The sequence below is a fragment of the Hydra vulgaris genome, chromosome 05, assembly GCF_038396675.1.
Source record: "Hydra vulgaris chromosome 05, alternate assembly HydraT2T_AEP".
Classification (NCBI taxonomy): Eukaryota; Metazoa; Cnidaria; class Hydrozoa; order Anthoathecata; family Hydridae; genus Hydra; species Hydra vulgaris.
This window is the reverse complement of record NC_088924.1, coordinates 36,164,460-36,183,097: the sequence shown is the minus strand read 5'-3', so window position 1 is coordinate 36,183,097 and position 18,638 is coordinate 36,164,460. Positions and strand designations below refer to the sequence as shown.

The following is an 18,638-nucleotide window of genomic DNA, read 5'->3' as shown; positions in this document are numbered from 1 at the left end:
TCCTAAAATCTCTCTTTGACAACAAGAAGGAAATTTGGAAAACTGCAGTTGAGTATCCAAAACTCCGTCAAATTGCCAGGCATCTTCTGAGCTGCTTTGGTACAACCTACTGCTGTGAATCTACGTTTTCACACATGACATTTATCAAGTCTTGTTTAAGGTCACAGTTGACCGATGAGCATCTGGAAGACCAACTGAAGCTTAAAACTACGAAGATAGAGCCAAATATTCAAGGTTCAAAAAAAACAGAATCAGAAAAGTCATTGATAACTTTTGTGATACATGATACATTAAGAAATATTGTGATACAAGATGCTTTAAGAAATATAACATTAGTACGAGTACTATACACCAAATTTGCATATTTATTAGTGCGGCCCCCAAACATTCTTTTAAGGATCATGTGGCCCCCAAGCTCAGAAAGGTTCCCCACCCCTGATATAGAGAGATTTAACAAGATTTAACATTTTAAACAAACAAATAAAACAAAACATTAAATCAATACATTTATCAGTACACTTACATTTGCCATACCATCTCCTATTTTACGAGCTGTGCTTGCCACCCACTGTCCTATATTAATAAACAATAAGACTACAATAAGATATAATAAACAATAAACTACTGTGTCTTGCTCACTTAGTCATATAAATGATTTTTTAAGGTTTAAATCTACTACTTTATTATAAAAAATGAACTTTTTTACCAAACTTGTTGAATTGACCTCCAATCCATTTTCCAGCCGAATCAAGAAAATTTTTGCAATTATTCTGAGCTTCTCTGCACTTTAATGCATAACAATTAGCACAGTCAATCTTGAGTTTTTCTTTACACTTAATTTTTGCTGCTTTGACATCTTCAACTGCAGATAAAAGTTTCTTTTGAGCATAAACAAATGCATCATTAACAGCTTTTCTCGCTCTCTCAATTGCCTGTAATGATGAAAGACACTGGTAATCATAAATCATCAATAATGAATAAAATTTCACCAAAAAAATAATTATATATTAAATATTATATATATTATAATATATTAAATATTAGTTTATGCTTTAATGTTAATTATTTTATAATTTCAATACTATAAAAAAAGTTTATGTTAATACTATAATAAATAATAAATTTTAAATATAATTTGTAGAAAAGTTTACGCATTCAGGGGGTCAATAAAATGGGGGTCAAAATCATAAAGCATAACAGTTTACTTCAATTTTAATGATGTTTTTGTAATAATTAAAATAATGATTCATTTTTGCCTGAATTTATATTCAGGTGAATCATAATCATATTGTACTAAACAAAATTTTCTGTCCATTGAACAGGGGTCATCATTTGAACAAAAATAATAACTTGTCAGTATTCTAAGCATAATGTTTGTCAGAAATAAACAAGCATGCAAGTGTGAACTCACGCGCTTTATTCAGAATAAAAGCACAGGGTGCGCTAGGATAGCTCTACAAACAACATTTTGTATTATTTTAAAAGTCATGATAGGGCCTATACTAAGTATAGGCTCTATATAAATAATATAATACTAATCTTTAAATGAGACAATAATAGATTTGCCTTTTACTTTGAAACATCCTCAGAAGTGGTTGTTTTAAATTTAGTCCAGGTACAGGTTTAATGTACTTACATTATTTAAAAATATTAAACTTTCTTAAATTTATAAAAAATTTGTTAAATTAAAGTTGAAATTCAAAATTAGTAAGTGTTAGAGCAAGATCTGGGCCCCAGTGTAACTGGTGGTTTAGAGGTTAGGTTGGAAGTTCCAAACCAACTGGCTCTGGTTTGTAAAATCCAAACCTGTTCATAAAGTAAATTTACTCTAACACATTATATGTAGCTAAATAATAAATTGTAAGGGCATGCTGGCATCAATTTAATAATTAAATATTAAATATAGTTGTGACAATATAATAACATAACTTAGTATTTATATCGTCACAATATATACAATATAATAATATAACTTAGTATTTATATATATATATATATATATATATATATATATATATATATATATATATATATATATATATATATATAGAGAGAGAGAGAGAGATAGAGAGAGAGAGAGAGAGAAAGAGAGAGAGAGAGAGAGAGAGAAAGAGAGAGAGAGACAGAGAGAGAGAGAGAGAGAAAGAGCTATATATATGGTAATGTACGTATGACATATATATAGAACTATATATATGTCAACATATATATGACATATATAGAACTATATATAATGACAACTACTGTTAAAAAAATAACAATTATTAAAACTAAATAGAAACTTTTAAAACAGCAATAATATATGAATAACAATAATAACAAGAATGAATGCAAAAAAATATTTAATGAAAATACTTTTAAATTAACTTTATTTTAAAAACTCACATCAGTTAAACCTCTTAGATCAACAATGGCTCGAATGTAAAAATGCATATCAGTGATTTTAAGATAATCATACGCAGTAGCAACATAAAGCTCTGCATAAATTAGATTCAAAACTTTTCCATAGATGTACATCTCCAATTCAGTTGTACTAACGTTTAAGAAAGCTGAAGCCTTGATTCCAAGAATGTTGACAAAACCTTCAAAATAAATCTAGAAAAAACATTAACTATGAATTATTTGACTATTAAAAGTAATGATAATTTTCAATTAACATAATATAGACTTCTTAAACACATACATATTTAAAAAGTCCTGCAAACTAAAAAATTTCAATAAAAATAACAATCTTTGATTAACCTAATAATGTATAACAATTAAACTCATGTTGTAGTTTATTCATAGTTTTATTTATTTTGAATTCAATCATTTTTACTTAAATATTAATTATACTTAGTATGACAATTATACTCAATTAAACATATATATTTTTGCATATACTGCATTTTATGAAGACCAGAATACTAGAAAAAAGAAAATATTAAAAGATGAAAGATATCAGATAATCAGATGAAAAGTGAAATATATCAGATGATCTTCATAAGATCAACATTGTTTGAAATTAGAAAGGAGACTTAATCAGATATTTATTTAGAAACTTAAAAGATTGAATATGAAAATAACAAAGATCCTAATAAACTGATACTGAATCAAATGATATATTTGTATCTTCAAATGATTCAATTTCATCATAACACACTTCTTCTGGCATATCTAATACAGAAGAAGTTCCTGAACCACCACAAATATATTTATAAAAAGTGATGAAAACCACCATCAGGAAGTGCGTTAATTGAAAAAACTAGTGAAATGCCAAAAAATTTCACACTGCATTATTGTTATTCATTCTAAAACATATTCAACTCAAAAGATTGATTTAAAACCAATAATAAAAAAGGGTAAGATATAAAAGCTGGTTATGAAGGTACATAAAATGGTTGAACTTGTAAAATATTTAGGAAATGTATTATACTTTGAAGTTGAGAAAGTGTATAACCAAAATATATTTCACAACTGTTGATTTTGTTAAAAAATATAATTTTTTGACATTTAGCAAACAAGCACCAACTGAGAGCTTTGGTTAAGCAACACTGAACACTGGAACAACAGCAACACTGTTTTTTAATGAGCCTCTTTTCTTTAATTTCTTTAACTTGTTTGTTTCTCAAACAAATCATAAGAAAAAATATTATTCTTCTCAAAATATATATATATATATATATATATATATATATATATATATATATATATATATATATATATATATATATATATATATATATATATATATATTGACAATCATTTTATTAGATGATTTATTTGAGTAAAGTTTTATAAATAAATTTTCTAATAAATTGAAAAGAAATCATCTACAATAATTTAATTTTTAAGAAAAAAAGAACTTGACACCTGATATGTTTTAATTAACAGTTAATTTAGTAAAAGTTAGAAAAGCACAAAAAATTATTATTAAAAAAGAGAACCATTAAATAATTAAAAAAAAGTTTATTTTTTGACAAAAGAAAGGACCAATTGTCGAACATAACCTTGTAACAAATAAATTTCACACAAGGAAAAAAAATTATTAATGTCATTACCAAACAAATTCATTCATATTTATTTTAAATAAACATTATTATATATTAAACTAGTAACTTTTTTTTTTTTTAAAGTGATGATTTTCATTTTAACATTAAATCAACTCTTATATTATTCTTATTTTATGAGAAATGTTGATAAATATTTATATTGTTGCCGCTGAACAAGCTCTACAACCCAACAAAGCTGCAAGCAACCAATACCAAGTTGGGAGTTACTAGAAAAAAAAGAACTGTGTTAAAGAGCAAGCAAATGGTTGACAGAAGACTTAAAAAGTTGAAGGTTATATGAGTCAGAAAAACATGAAGATGGGAGAGAGTTCCAAAAGGTTGAGATGCGAGGAAAAAAAACTAAACAAATAAAAGTTTTTAGAGCATGCAGGGATAGATACAATAAAAGAATGAGACTTTGCTGAATGGCAATCAAGAAAGAATGAGTTTTAGTTGATAAAATTAAATATGATAGCTCCTTTGAGCAATGAACATGATAGTATTTGTAGAAAAGAGGTGCAACTTTACAACAATAGCAGAGGCTCAAGCTTAGCAGATAGAGCAGGTCCAACTACATTTACAATGCGCTTTTGGACCTTGTCTATAATAGAAAAAGCATCATTAGAAAAAGCATCATTAGAATTAAGATCAGATTCAGGATCAGCTGCCTGTTCTAAGCAATTAAAAGAAGAAGACTTTTTGTCAAGACAGGAGTATAAAGTTGAGTCATTAGCAAATAAAGCCACTTTAGATGTAAGGTTATCAGGAAGATCATTAATGTAGGTTAGAAACAAAGCAGGACCAAGGATAAAACCTCAAGGTACCCTAGAAGTTACTGAAAATGAAAAAAGTTGGCCTTTGAGGATGACTTGAGATACTATTTGAAGCAAGTTTATGGAGAAGACCAGTATGCCAAACTTTGTTAAAAGGTTCAGATATGTCAAGATTATTAACCCTAGCCTCTTCACCTCCATCTAATGTACGATAAAATCTTTCAATCACAGCTGTAATTGAAAGATAAAATCATTCAATCACAGCATCCCATCTTGAATCTAATAACTCAGTTTGACAATGATTATTTGATTCAAGATGGGATTTAAAAAATTTGGTAATCCAAGACTCAAAGAGCTTGCTAATAACGGATAGAACACTGATCAAATGATAGTTGGAGGGGTCAGAATGATCTCTAAAAACTTTAAAAATTGGAACCACAGATGCCATTTTTAAGCAGGCAGGAAAACAAGATTCAGTCAAGCACTTAATAAATAGTTTAGAGAGAATTGAAGAGAGCTCTGGAGAACAACTTTGTAAGACTATGACAGGAACGTTGTCTAGACAATGTTCAATTAAAATCTTCATATTTCATTGTTAGACATTCAAACCACTTTAGCTTCCAATGCTTAAGTCATATCTCAATTAAACTCGAAGAGTTTAATCAAGAGTTTAAACTTTTATTAATCAATTATTAATTTCTCCTAAAATACATATTACCTATCTATTGCCAAAACATAGGTAGAGAAAAAGGGAATTTTTCTTAATTTTTGCAAATAAAGATCTTTACCTTCCAATAAGGCATATTTAAGGCTTTTTTCCACAACGGTTTTTTGGAATCATTTGGATCACTTGCTGCAAGAGAACTTTTGTAAGCAAAGTGTAGTTTTGGTCCAACATTTAAATGAGATTCATTTCTTGACATTATTATAAAACCACCTAAATTTATTGGATCCAGATCACCGTCAATATAAATTTCCTACAAAAAAGTTGTTTGTGATAAAACTTCAAAGCAGCTCAAAAGAAAAACATTAAATATTTAAACATCTAACTTGACTTACTCTGCTACTGTACTTGATATGTGCTGAAATTGAATAACCAAAAAGGTTGAGTACACCTTGTAATTGAAAACCATCTGGTATAACAGGCCCATTAACTAAACGAAGGTCAACTGCATCTTTACCAGCATTGTATGATACCTAAAATTTATTTTTAAGAATCTAAATTGTTTAAAGAATATAATGAAATCTTTGTTTAGCATTTTAAAATGTCATTGCTGCATAGAAAAATTGGTTGTGTTTTACTACATCAAAATATCATCCTGCTCAACCTGACTAGTCATATCTTGAATTAAAAAACTTTGTATTTAATAAAATATATCTAAATGGTACAAAAGATACAAATTGCTTCGTTTACCATTAATCCTTTAGGAAAACCTGCAACATTGACAATATCGGGTAAAGTTGCTCTTCCTCCACACATGCGAACAAGTTTTCCAATAGTCAGGGATGAAATTTTTCCATAAAAATATGTTGGTTTCCCATATCCAAAGTAGATCTGGATCCGCAAACAGTGTCCCTTACAATAAATGTAAAAACTAACTAAAATTGTATAATTCAACCAGTTAAAAATGAAGAAAACAAGCTTCTCCTTCATAGTGGTGCCCCCACTAAATTTGGGATAAAATAGCTTTTAGAAATTGTATTTTCAAACTTTTTGAACTTTTTGATTTTTTTTAAACACTAATATTGTTTATTTACTGTAAGATTCTACCTATGTTAATAATATAATATTCAAATTGATAATTATTATAAATTTAACCAAAAGTTGAAAGCTATATGCCATGAGACATTAAGATAACATGAAACATTTTCTAAAATAAGTTTAAAAAATTTGAAAAAAAGAAAAAAAAAAATACTCTATATGTTTAGTCATAAGACTTTTTTAGCACATGTGTCCTATCATAATGCTACATACGGTGTCCTAACAGCACATATATTTTATTATAATGTTACATAATTTCATTATGTTACATATTAGCTTTATTATAACTACAACCAATAGCATAAACACTTATTACAACTATAAGCATAAACACTTGACCAAAAATATTAAAAACAAATTGCAAATTCAACATGCAATTTGCAATACAATACAAATGTAAGCTTATATAACTCCTAATATAATTATAAGTACAAAAGTACTTATACTTATATTAAGAGTGATATAAGTTAATAAATGTAATAATGATGCACACACACACAGATATATATATATATATATATATATATATATATATATATATATATATATATATATATATATATATATATATATATATATATATATATATATATATATATATATATATATATATAGCAACTAAAATAACAGTATTTTAAAACAAAGGAAAGAAGAGGCCTATTTAATGAACGTATTTAATGATAAATTAAACGATAACGACAACTAAATTAAGTAAAAAGAAAAAATATAAATACAATAACAACAATAACAACAAAACTAATAAAAAACTGGTAGTATAAAAAAAACACATCAAAAACAGGTTAAGAGTTAATCACTTTTTAAACAACTAAAACAATTATTATATGTTGACTGTGAATTTACAAATTAAAAAAAGAAAAATTATAATCAGATTCATTGTTGATTATTAAACATTAAGAAAACATCATTTAGCTCTTTCTTTTTAAACATGTTTATCCTAAAAATAGTTCACACAATACAATACTTACAGCTTCATCAAAATCAGCATGATATAGACAATTTGTTCCAAATTCTAACTGCCCTCCAAATTGAAATCCAGTAACTGGAATAGGTGAACCAAGTGTTATTGTTAAACTAAAAAAAAAAAGAAGGTATTTTATCATGTTTAAAATTTAATTTAAATAAAGAACTTGTTGTACACTTACCCAAGATTTATGTTGCCAATGTTTAGCCAATCCAATCCAAATGCATGATACCACATGCCACTCATATATAAAGACCCACTAATGTCTTCACTGCCAACTTTATGTTTTATTTGGCCACCTAATGTTAAACTTCTCTCCATAACCATACCATCAACAACTATCTCTCCAACATTAATAGGTATTCTAACCTCTGCTTTGAAACCAAGTGTTTGTTGCTTGGATGTTGTATTAACCTTTACATAAAAATTTATAAATAAAATCAAAATATACAATTTAAAATAAATAGTTAAATAATGTTGTAAAAATTTAATGATATTGATTTATAGGTTTTAATTATACATTACTATTATCTTAATTAAAAAAAAAAAATACTTCTGCAAAAAGTTCAAGCTTTGAAAATTGATAATTGTCATAAATTCTGATGTCATAAAAACCAGCTGCTGCTTTTAAGTACCCTGCTTTCACATTTGTCATTATTCGAAAATTAACTTTTGAACCAAGTATTTTTTTGCATATTTTGCAAAATGAGCTATCCAAACAATCTTTAGGTAAACTAACCTGAAATGTACATTAGTACATATATAAATATATGTATATGTATATATATATATATATATATATATATATATATATATATATATATATATATATATATATATATATATATAAAGCACTTTACAAAAATTGAACACTGTGTTTTAGCAATAAAGACTCATCAGAAATGTGAATCATCAGAGAGACTCATCAAAAAAATGGATGGATTTCCGATCACAATGGGCTTGAACACGATCAAGTTCTTACTTTTGTACCCAATTTTTTCACATAGTAGGTCTAAAAGCTGTTATTTTTCTCAGCTCAAATCTGTTAAAATTAAAATGATTAAACAGGGTTTTTTGAAAAAAAAAGTGTTTACCTTTTAACAAATTTCTTTTCTTTAAAAAAAGCAAAAAATTAAATAAACCAAACTTAAATACCATATTTGTAGACATAAATATCCATTTCAAATAGAAAGAAAGAGTTAGTCAGACTGATAATAATAAGTTCAGATATGAAAAAATATTACTTATCATTTTTTCAGTTCATTTTATCTGTATAGATTTATATACTATATACAACTTATATATGGTAGTATATTGGTATTATAAATTTTGGTAACACTATTGTTATGATGTCCCTTGAAAATAATTGATTTTTAATACTGTTCTATACATTATACTACCTACACCAGCACTAATAAAAAGCTATGCAACCCTACAAACATTTGTAAGGTTACATTGCTTTATATTGATTTAATTATTATACTATTTTTTATTAAAGTTGTTCTTGGTTTAAACCAAGAAAAACGCTCAGTTAGTCTACCAGATCATTTTTAAAATTATTTTAATTTTTTTAATAAAAAGCAGAAAAAATATATTTATTTAACAAAATAAAACCAAATAAGCACAATGACTTCATAAAACTTGTTTACCTTCTATGTCTTACTAAAGAAAAGAAAGGTAATACACAATTTAGGCTTATCAAACCAAGGGAGTATGGTGAAATGAGTACAGATTATGAAAATATAAAAAATTATTTCTGGAAAGATTATAATTTGGGAAAAAGCAATCTGATTAAAATGTTATGTCCTTCATGCTAATTGGACTAGAGAAGAAAGGTCCCAGATACAAACTATTTATTTTTCTACCCTAATACAAAAGTAAGAATTAATTTAAAAATTAAAAAAATTATGCATTTAGTTTAATTACAACAAACTTGTAACCAAGCATATAAAGCTCAGTAAAGTAGTTATAAAATTTCATCTTTAGATTTGAACACTAGAGTTAAGCCAGATGCAAATGTTTTATATGTAAAAGAGGTCGCAAAAACAGTAAAGAAATAAATTTGGAAAGAAACCACTAGGATGTCAAGCCAACCTGTATATACTACTTTGACGAAACAGGAAAAAGAACTGCATCATCTTTGCAATAAAACACACAGACAGTAAAATTTAGCAAAGTTATTACAGGCTGCTTCACCTAAAACTAAAGGTATAATAATTTTATACCTTTTTTAATTTAATTTCATGCTATTTAGAAAATGAATTTTAATTTTTTTTATTTGAAAACTAAAATACTGTCTTATATACTGTTAAGTAATTTTTTCAGAAAGAGCTGTCTTCTACTCTAAAACATATGGCTGGTAACAGTGCAAATAAGCTCAAACTAACAAATTATGGACCAAATAAATGTTTAGTCTATTTTACAAATATAGAAATAAAGAAACCACACTTTACTTTAGAAAAATTAAAAAAGCTGCAAAATAAGCTTCTATTAGGCAAGAATTTAATATATAATTCTTATTTTATGATTGTAAACCTATCAAACCTATTAAAAGTTACATCAATTAAAATTATTCATACATATTTCTTAGGAACGAGACTAGTGATTCTGAAATTCTAGAAATTCTGTTGCAAGGAACTACAGAACAGCAAGAGTTACTAAACAATTACTTACTGCTAATTCCCTATTTCAATTTTGAACTTTTAAATAATTTCAAAAAAGATAAAGTGGGAAATTCACATGAGGTATTCAAATGTTTTATGAAAAACTATTGGTAAATTTTATAGTTTAGATTAATTTAAATTTAACTAAACAAGGATTTCTTTAGCGTATCGAAAAAGAGGTTTCTGGGGTAACTTGCAATGATGTAGAGAAGTTGGTATCTATAGTAATGAACCATAGGAAACTACTACCAAATGAGATTGATATAAAAGCAGGATTAGATGGTGGACAGGGTTTTTTAAAGTGTACTGTCTCTATAATATACAAGCCTGAGGAAAGAGATCAGGAAATCCCTTAAAAGAAAGCAAGATATTTAAAAGGCTATGAGAAAAAATTTAAAGATTCCAGTGTTTTTAAAACCCTTATTCTAAGAATTGTACCATGTAACATTGTACCATGTAACATGCACATGGATGAAAGTTATGTAAGCTTTAGAATGCTTATTTTTAAAATTTAGTATATGGTCTTTAGACTACTCATTGTCAGAAGACATTAAAGTTCAATTACAAATGGTTGGAAAGCAATGTGCATCTTTTAAACACCTTTGTCCATTCTGTGAAATTGAGATACCTTTATTGCCAAAAGCTAAGGCAAACACAATCAGTTCTTTGCATCAATGGCACCAAAAGTGGTTAGAAAATGGTTCTAAACTTAATCAAGCCAAAAAATTTCAAAATAGCATTTATCTACCTCTTCTTACTGGAGATCCTGAGAAAAAAACCATTGAGATTATAAACATTCCTGTCATATCAAGGACAACACAGGCTTCAAATTCATTTAAAAAAAAATAATGGCCTTGATATTTAAGGTGCCAAATATATCAAGGTCCTAATATCTTTAAAAAACATTATAAAAGGATGTTTTGGGAAAATGTTGTGTAAAACTTACAATGATGATATTAAAACCTTCTCAGATGACTACAGAAACTTAGGAACCAGTGTAACAGATAAAGTTGATACTGTTGAACAACATGTTGTAGAATTAATTGAGCAAAAAGAGAGTTAATTTGGTAAGTGTTATTTTAGGGAAAATATCTATTAAATAAATTTAAATATTTCAGTAAATATATTCTCTCGACTTAATTTTATATTTAAACAAAGTTTTAAAAATTTCAAAAAAAATTTCAAATAAAACTAAATTATATAAAAAAAAATGTAGGCCTTGGGTATTGGATTGAGCAGGCTTTTTTTCACTGCTTTGGTACATCAAAGTAGTAAAAAAAAACAGTACACCAGGATTTCAAGCAATTTTGGAACCAAAGAAAAATTGGACAATATCATCCCAATTACTTTAAAACATTTTAAAATGTTGTTGCAGCATATAATATTGCTCACTTTTAAAATATATAGTAGAGTTTTTAAATGTATAGTTATTCTTGTAAATTATTGTAGTTATTCTTGTAAATTATTTAATAAGTACTCAAAAAGTCATTTTGTGCTGTGGATACCAAAGCTTTTTAAAAAGCATAAACTTAATAAAAAATAAAATAAAATTTCATTTAAAATAGTTATATAAACCTATTATATATATATACATATATATATATATATATATATATATATATATATATATATATATATATATATATATATATATATATATATATATATATAAATATATATATATATATATATAAATATATATATATATATATATATATATATATATATATATATATATATATATATATATATATATATATATATATATATATATATTATTTTAATCTATTTCAAATGTTGACATTTTTTTTTAAATTTAAATATTTTTAAATTAAACCTTCAAAATAGTAAATAATAATTGATATAAAAATATAATTGATATTAAATATAAATATATATAATATAATTATAATATAAATATATATGAATATAATTTACTATTTTGAAGGTTTAATTTAAAAATATCTAAATTTTTAAAAAAATGTCAACATTTTTGAAATAGATTAAAATAATATATATATATATATATATATATATATATATATATATATATATATATATATATATATATATATATATATATATATATATATATAATTTGGTCAAAATTTACGACACCATAACTCACCATAGCAACTGCTGTAAGCCCACCTGGAATAAATCCAGAATAAACTTTATTTAAAGGTGATTTTATAAATCCTGTTGCTTTTGTTGTACGAAAGTCTCCATATTTAACAGGACAATATCCCAAGCCAATCTATACATAATAATTGTAATAAAAATAATAAAGATAAAAATTGCATAAAATGAAACTTATGATTTTTCAGATATTAACTAAATAAAATAATTTGTTGACATCTAAAGGATAAAAAAATTTTCAATTAAAATGAAGTTTAAGTTTCTGATATCACATTAACAAAGTATTTTGCAAAAACCTTTTTCACTAGGTTATGGTTTTTTGAAAAAAATCAATACTAAGGATATTTTTACTGAGTCTAAAAAAAAATTTTAAAGTATCTATGAAGCAGAATAAAAATGACTGATTTGATCATTATAATAACAAATGTAAAATTAATGTTATAATGGTGAAGATTAAGTGTATGTGACATAAAGAATAAACATATGATATACATTTAGATTTCAAGTAATACAAATAAAGTAAAATAATAAAACACAAAACAAAAATATAAAGTGTTTATAAATATACTTCTATTTGCAGTCCAATACTATTCATAAAACTTGAAACAGCCTTTCCAGCTGAACTTGAATCTGCCATTTTTTCTAAAACTGAACCATATGACTCACCATCAAAAGAAAACCCAAACGCAACCTTAAAATAATATATAACAATTATGTATGTGTATTAGGGTAATGACTCTTTTTCAACTTCATGCTTCTGTACTGTTTGATGAACTTTTACCTAAAAATTATGTCATTATGAATGACATAATTACGGTAGTGATGTAGTGGTAGAGCGCTCGCCTTATAAGCAAAAAGTTCTAAGTTCAATCCCCCCACGTGCCTGGTAGAACCGCTCTCAACTTATTAAACACAGGGGCCTTGTTTGTCAAACTAAAGTAGCCTCCTCGACTGAAGTGACCTTTATGGCCTTGGGGAGATAAATTGAAATTAAAAAAAAAAATTCATCATCAAATCAAAACATTTTGGTTAGTTATACTACAACATCCAAAATGGAATTGTTTTTTAGTTGACAAAATTGACATTTTTTAAGTTGAAAAAATTAATTTCAATTTAAATCTGAGAACTATTCATACAAATTAATCAAGGTCTATATTTATATATATATATATATATATATATATATATATATATATATATATATATATATATATATATATATATATATATATATATATATATATATATATATATATTTCTGATAACATTGTGTTCTTATACATTTTAAAAAATTAATTTCAAATTTTACAAATTAGAATGTATATTAGGAATTATAATTAGATATTTAATCTAGAGCACCAAAAGTTAAAGATTTAACACCTGTGACAAATAATATATGAGTGAAGATTAGTGAATCTTTGCTAGTGAATCTTTGCAAAATATCACCAATGTTTTCCATATTTCAAGAGAAAGTGTAAACAAAGTTTGCAAAAATATTTCTCAAACAGGAACCATTTTTTTTACCACAAAGTTGCCAAAGAAAAAGAACAAAATCTCATTAAGACCAATTAATTGCAATTGATGCAAAGAAAACATTTATTTAATAAAAGACCATTTATTTCAGCAAGAAAGCTAAAAGAAGTTTTAAATTTACTAATTGGTGATAACTGAATCAAATCCAGATGAAATGAAGCTAAATTAGATGGCCATGTGGCTAGGAAAAAACTATTTGTTTTAAAGAACAATGCTGCTAAGCATTTAATATTTGCCAGAAAAAATGCAGATAACCTTTGATAGTATTGAGTAAATATCATTTGGTTGAAAAAAGTAAATCTGAACTAAATACTTCATGTTGCCAGACAATGTAGAGAAGGTCATGAGAACAAACGATGTAGAGAAGGTCATGAGAAGTACAAACGAAGTAGAGAAGGTCATGAGAAGTACAAACGATGTAGAGAAGGTCATGAGAAGTACATAAAAGTTCTACAATAAAACTTACAGTAACATTTTAGGCTGTTTTTCTTGTGATAATAGAGCTCTGCAGAGAAAATGCCTCAAGAAACCATTAAAAAATTAATTGATAGTAGAGCTAGAGGTCATCAAATCAAGAGGCTTTCAAAACTGTTATTATACTTTTTTTAATAGTTATAAAACAAAATTTCTATAATTTTTCTTTGTTGTCAACTTACTTTCCATTTATGTTATTAAGAATGTGTTTTAGGTTTGTAGTGTTATACTTAATTACCAATGAAAAATAATGTATTAATAGAATGAACATATTAAGAAACGAATTAAGCAAACGTGAACTGCGAAGGACTAAAGCCATTTAGCAATTTTGAAAGTATATTATTTGAAGCTAATTTTTATATTCCTTGGTAAAAATTTTTATACATAAAGTAACCTAGTGGGACCAATATTACCTTTGGTTATTTGACCATCAGGCCAGGCAAAGCAAATTCTAAAATTTCACTGTGTACTTTTCAAACCACAAGAACCCTCAAGAATTACTTGTCTTTAAAGTTTGTTTATTTGGATAGGCTTTTGATTAAAGTAGTAATGCACTTTTATTTATTTTATTTCAATTTTTTTTAAGTTTTGCCATACAACAATAAGTACTTTTATCTTGTATTCGTATTACTTGGATTAACATCTGTTTTATAAAAGTAATATTTAAAACATAGTAGTTATGAGAGCCTTAGTAAACTTTGCTATTTTGTTGCAATTAGTTTGTTGTTTTTTCCACAAAAATTTTTGCGATTTGGTAAATTTGAATTAATTTGCCCCTTGCATATTTTACATTCAGAAAAATAACATCAGTAGTTTACTTATTTTACCTTTGAAATATTAAAAATACTTTCTGGTGCAACTGCATAGATACATACATACATACATAAATACATACATACATACATACATACATACATACATACATACATACATACATACATACATACATACATACATACATACATATATATATATACATATATATATATATATATATATATATATATATATATATACACATATATATATATATATATAGATACATACATACATATATATAAATATATATATATATATATATATACATACATATATATATATATACATATATATATATATACATATATATATATATACATATATATATATATATATATATATATATATATATATATATATATATATATATATATATATATATATATATATATATATATATATATATATATATATATATATATACACACACCCACACACATATATACACATATATATTCATATATATAATTACTTATACATTATATATATAATTACATGAAATTTAAAATAAAATAAATAAATCATATAAATAGTAATTTACTTTTTTATCCCATCCAGAATGTATATAAACAATCTCAAAGTGTAATGGCACCCCATTGAATTTTTTAGAAACAGTTATGCGAAATGGTGCAATAAAATGACTGACAAAATCATAACCAATCTGTGGCTGAATAAACTCAGTTTCCCAAATGCCAATATTTCTATAAACACAAGCAAAATCATACAAAAAATAAATATTTAAAAAATCAATGTATCAATGTTATAAATACATATGGCATTTAAATTAAAAAGTTTACGACTTAATCAACTCATTTTATATTGGATATATTTTTTTTAAAGTTGTTATATCTTAATAATGTATTAAATTTTATAAATTTTTACAAAGCTTGCAATGCAACAAATTCAAATGTGTTGCTTTTAGCTTTAATGTTTTGAAGATTTGTAACTTCTTAAAAAACAAAATTTTATTCAAGAAAATAAATAATCTTTTGAATTATTTTTCAATTACTCTTATTTTAATTTTTTCTTGCTTCCAAAACATTTTAGTCCCTACTGTCTGGTAATGGGAAACTCCACAAATCTGCATTAATCACAAAATAGTATAAAGTAAATATTTTATGATTGGTTTCTGGAAACGAATTCATAATGGATTAGGTTCTTATATTAAAAAAAAGGGATTTTTATCAAAATAATTAAAATAAATAATTGCTTTAATAAAAAAATCTTAGCAATTTTTGTAATGAGTTGAATTAACAGAAATTTGATGATCACCAAAAAAGATATCACCAAAAATTTTGGCTCTAATAAAATAATTTATAAGATATTAGAGGACACTATAAAACATTAAAATTAATCATCTTAAAATAATAAACTTGGTCTTACATCAACTTTTCACTTTTTTTGTTACTTTGCACTCGCATATAAGTTGCACTCACATATATGTAAGTTGCACCCACATAGATGTAAGTTGCACCCACATATAAGTAAGTTGCACTTGCATATAAGTAAGTTGCACCCATATATAAGTACGTTAGAAAAATTTCAACCAAGCTGCAGAGCAACAATTATAAAATGCATCAAAAAGCAACAAAAAAATGTAAACATTAATTGGTTACAACTAATTGTAATTAAATACAATTAGTTGTAACTAATTATAATTTATTAAAAATATTTTTCCTGTTAATATAATCAACATTACTTAAAGATCAAAAATAACTTTTAAAAAAATTAATCATAATGTAATTCAAAAACATTTTACTTAAATGCTTTGATTATTGAAGCACCGTGTCCTGCAATTTCATCTGGAATATTTAAGACATTCAGAAAACTTTGTAAAGTTATTGAATCTGCCTTTCCAAGCATTGATGTAGTAATTTCACTTGTGCCATTGTTAAATATAACACATTTAAAAACTGTTGGACTAAATAACAAAAAATTCCCTTTTGCAAGAAAGCTCCAGAAAGTTCCATCAGAATAATATGTAAACCTAAAAAAAGAAGCAAAATGTTAAAAAATAAAATTTTAGCTAGTCATGCTTTTTATAATTTTAGTCATCTTTTTATCTCTTACACGAAATCAATAACTGAACTCTCTATTCAAATTCAGTGTGTGTGTATATATATATATATATATATATATATATATTGAGCATATATATATATATATATATATATATAATATATATATATATATATTTATATATGAATATATATGTGTGTGTGTGTGTGTATGTATATATATATACATATGTGTGTGTATATATATATGTGTGTGTATATATATATGTGTGTGTGTGTATATATATATATATATATATATATATATATATATATATATATATATATATATATATATATATATATATATATATATATATATATATATATATATATATATATATATATGAAGGCTCCAGGGGAAAAATGATGAGATTCCAAATATGCCTGAAAAAATTGTGCTAGTGCCATCTAGTAGCATTTTTTGTCGCTTTTTAGAATATTGTATTGCGAAAGGGAAAAAACAATGGCAATCCTGCAAAAAATGTGTTTTAAAATTGCCCAACCCATCCCTTTACAGCGTGGCGTCATACATTGTCTCTCTTTAATTTTTTTACTGTAAGTTATTGCTTAAATTAGTATTAATTGAATGTTAATAATCATTTATTATAAATAATTTTGCAATGGATAATTATTACCACCCAACCAGCTCTGGTGAAGAAAGTCTTGATGACGTTAGTGAATGTAAGTTAACAAGAAAAAGAGCAAAACATGGACATGTTACTGATGTTATGAAGAAACTACGAACGGCTTCACATGAAAGTGGTGAAAATTGTGGCTGCAAACGCTTAAATTGTTTTTCCATGGTATGCGAAGAAGAAAGAGAGCGACTACTATGTGAGTACAACAGCTTAGACTCCTATAATCTGCAGAGTCACTATTTGTGTGGCTTAATTATTGTGTAAGAAGTGCAACATCACCGCTCAAAAAATCCGGATACTGCAACCAAATTCAACGCAAGGTTATGAGTACAGAGTGCGAATAAAAAAGGATGAAACTTTTACAGATGTAAGTGTATTACAAAGCTTTTCTTTCAATCCATGGAATTACAGCTGAAACAAGCTTACAAGCTAAAATCGAAAGTGCTAGTGATGTGGAGAAAGCTAAATTCACAAAGGAATTGGAAAAAGCAAGAATGGAAAACACACTGCACAAGAAAAAAGCTAACAAGTTCTACGAAATTAAAACTGACTATCATAAGCAGTGTATGAAATCAAGTAGTGTTGAAGCTATCACAATGAATTTTGAGAAGAACAAGTAATGATGTCTACTATTGCTGGCAGTTAAATTTCATCTCATTTAACATTCATGTTCTCGCAACTGATGAAGCTTACTTCTACACATACAATAAAAGTTTTGCCAAAAAAGAATCAGATGATGTGTGCTCATTCCTTGACTATTTTAT

At 25.6% G+C, this 18,638-nt stretch overlaps 1 protein-coding gene across 2 annotated transcripts in view; it reads right to left on the bottom strand.

Moving 5' to 3' along the window:
- LOC101237974 (uncharacterized) overlaps positions 1-18,638 on the bottom strand; it is an 89,566-nt gene that overhangs the window by 49,789 nt on the left and 21,139 nt on the right. For both annotated transcript variants that reach the window (XM_065798044.1, XM_065798045.1), the window contains exons 9-21: positions 16,936-17,163; positions 15,718-15,877; positions 12,919-13,041; positions 12,340-12,468; positions 8,102-8,287; positions 7,730-7,962; positions 7,553-7,658; positions 6,219-6,380; positions 5,864-6,001; positions 5,593-5,781; positions 2,386-2,595; positions 707-932; positions 524-573 (exon numbers count right to left, since the gene is read on the bottom strand). In XM_065798044.1, the coding sequence (XP_065654116.1) occupies positions 524-573; positions 707-932; positions 2,386-2,595; positions 5,593-5,781; positions 5,864-6,001; positions 6,219-6,380; positions 7,553-7,658; positions 7,730-7,962; positions 8,102-8,287; positions 12,340-12,468; positions 12,919-13,041; positions 15,718-15,877; positions 16,936-17,163 (2,140 nt within the window). The remainder of the gene's footprint in view (positions 1-523; positions 574-706; positions 933-2,385; positions 2,596-5,592; positions 5,782-5,863; positions 6,002-6,218; positions 6,381-7,552; positions 7,659-7,729; positions 7,963-8,101; positions 8,288-12,339; positions 12,469-12,918; positions 13,042-15,717; positions 15,878-16,935; positions 17,164-18,638) is intronic.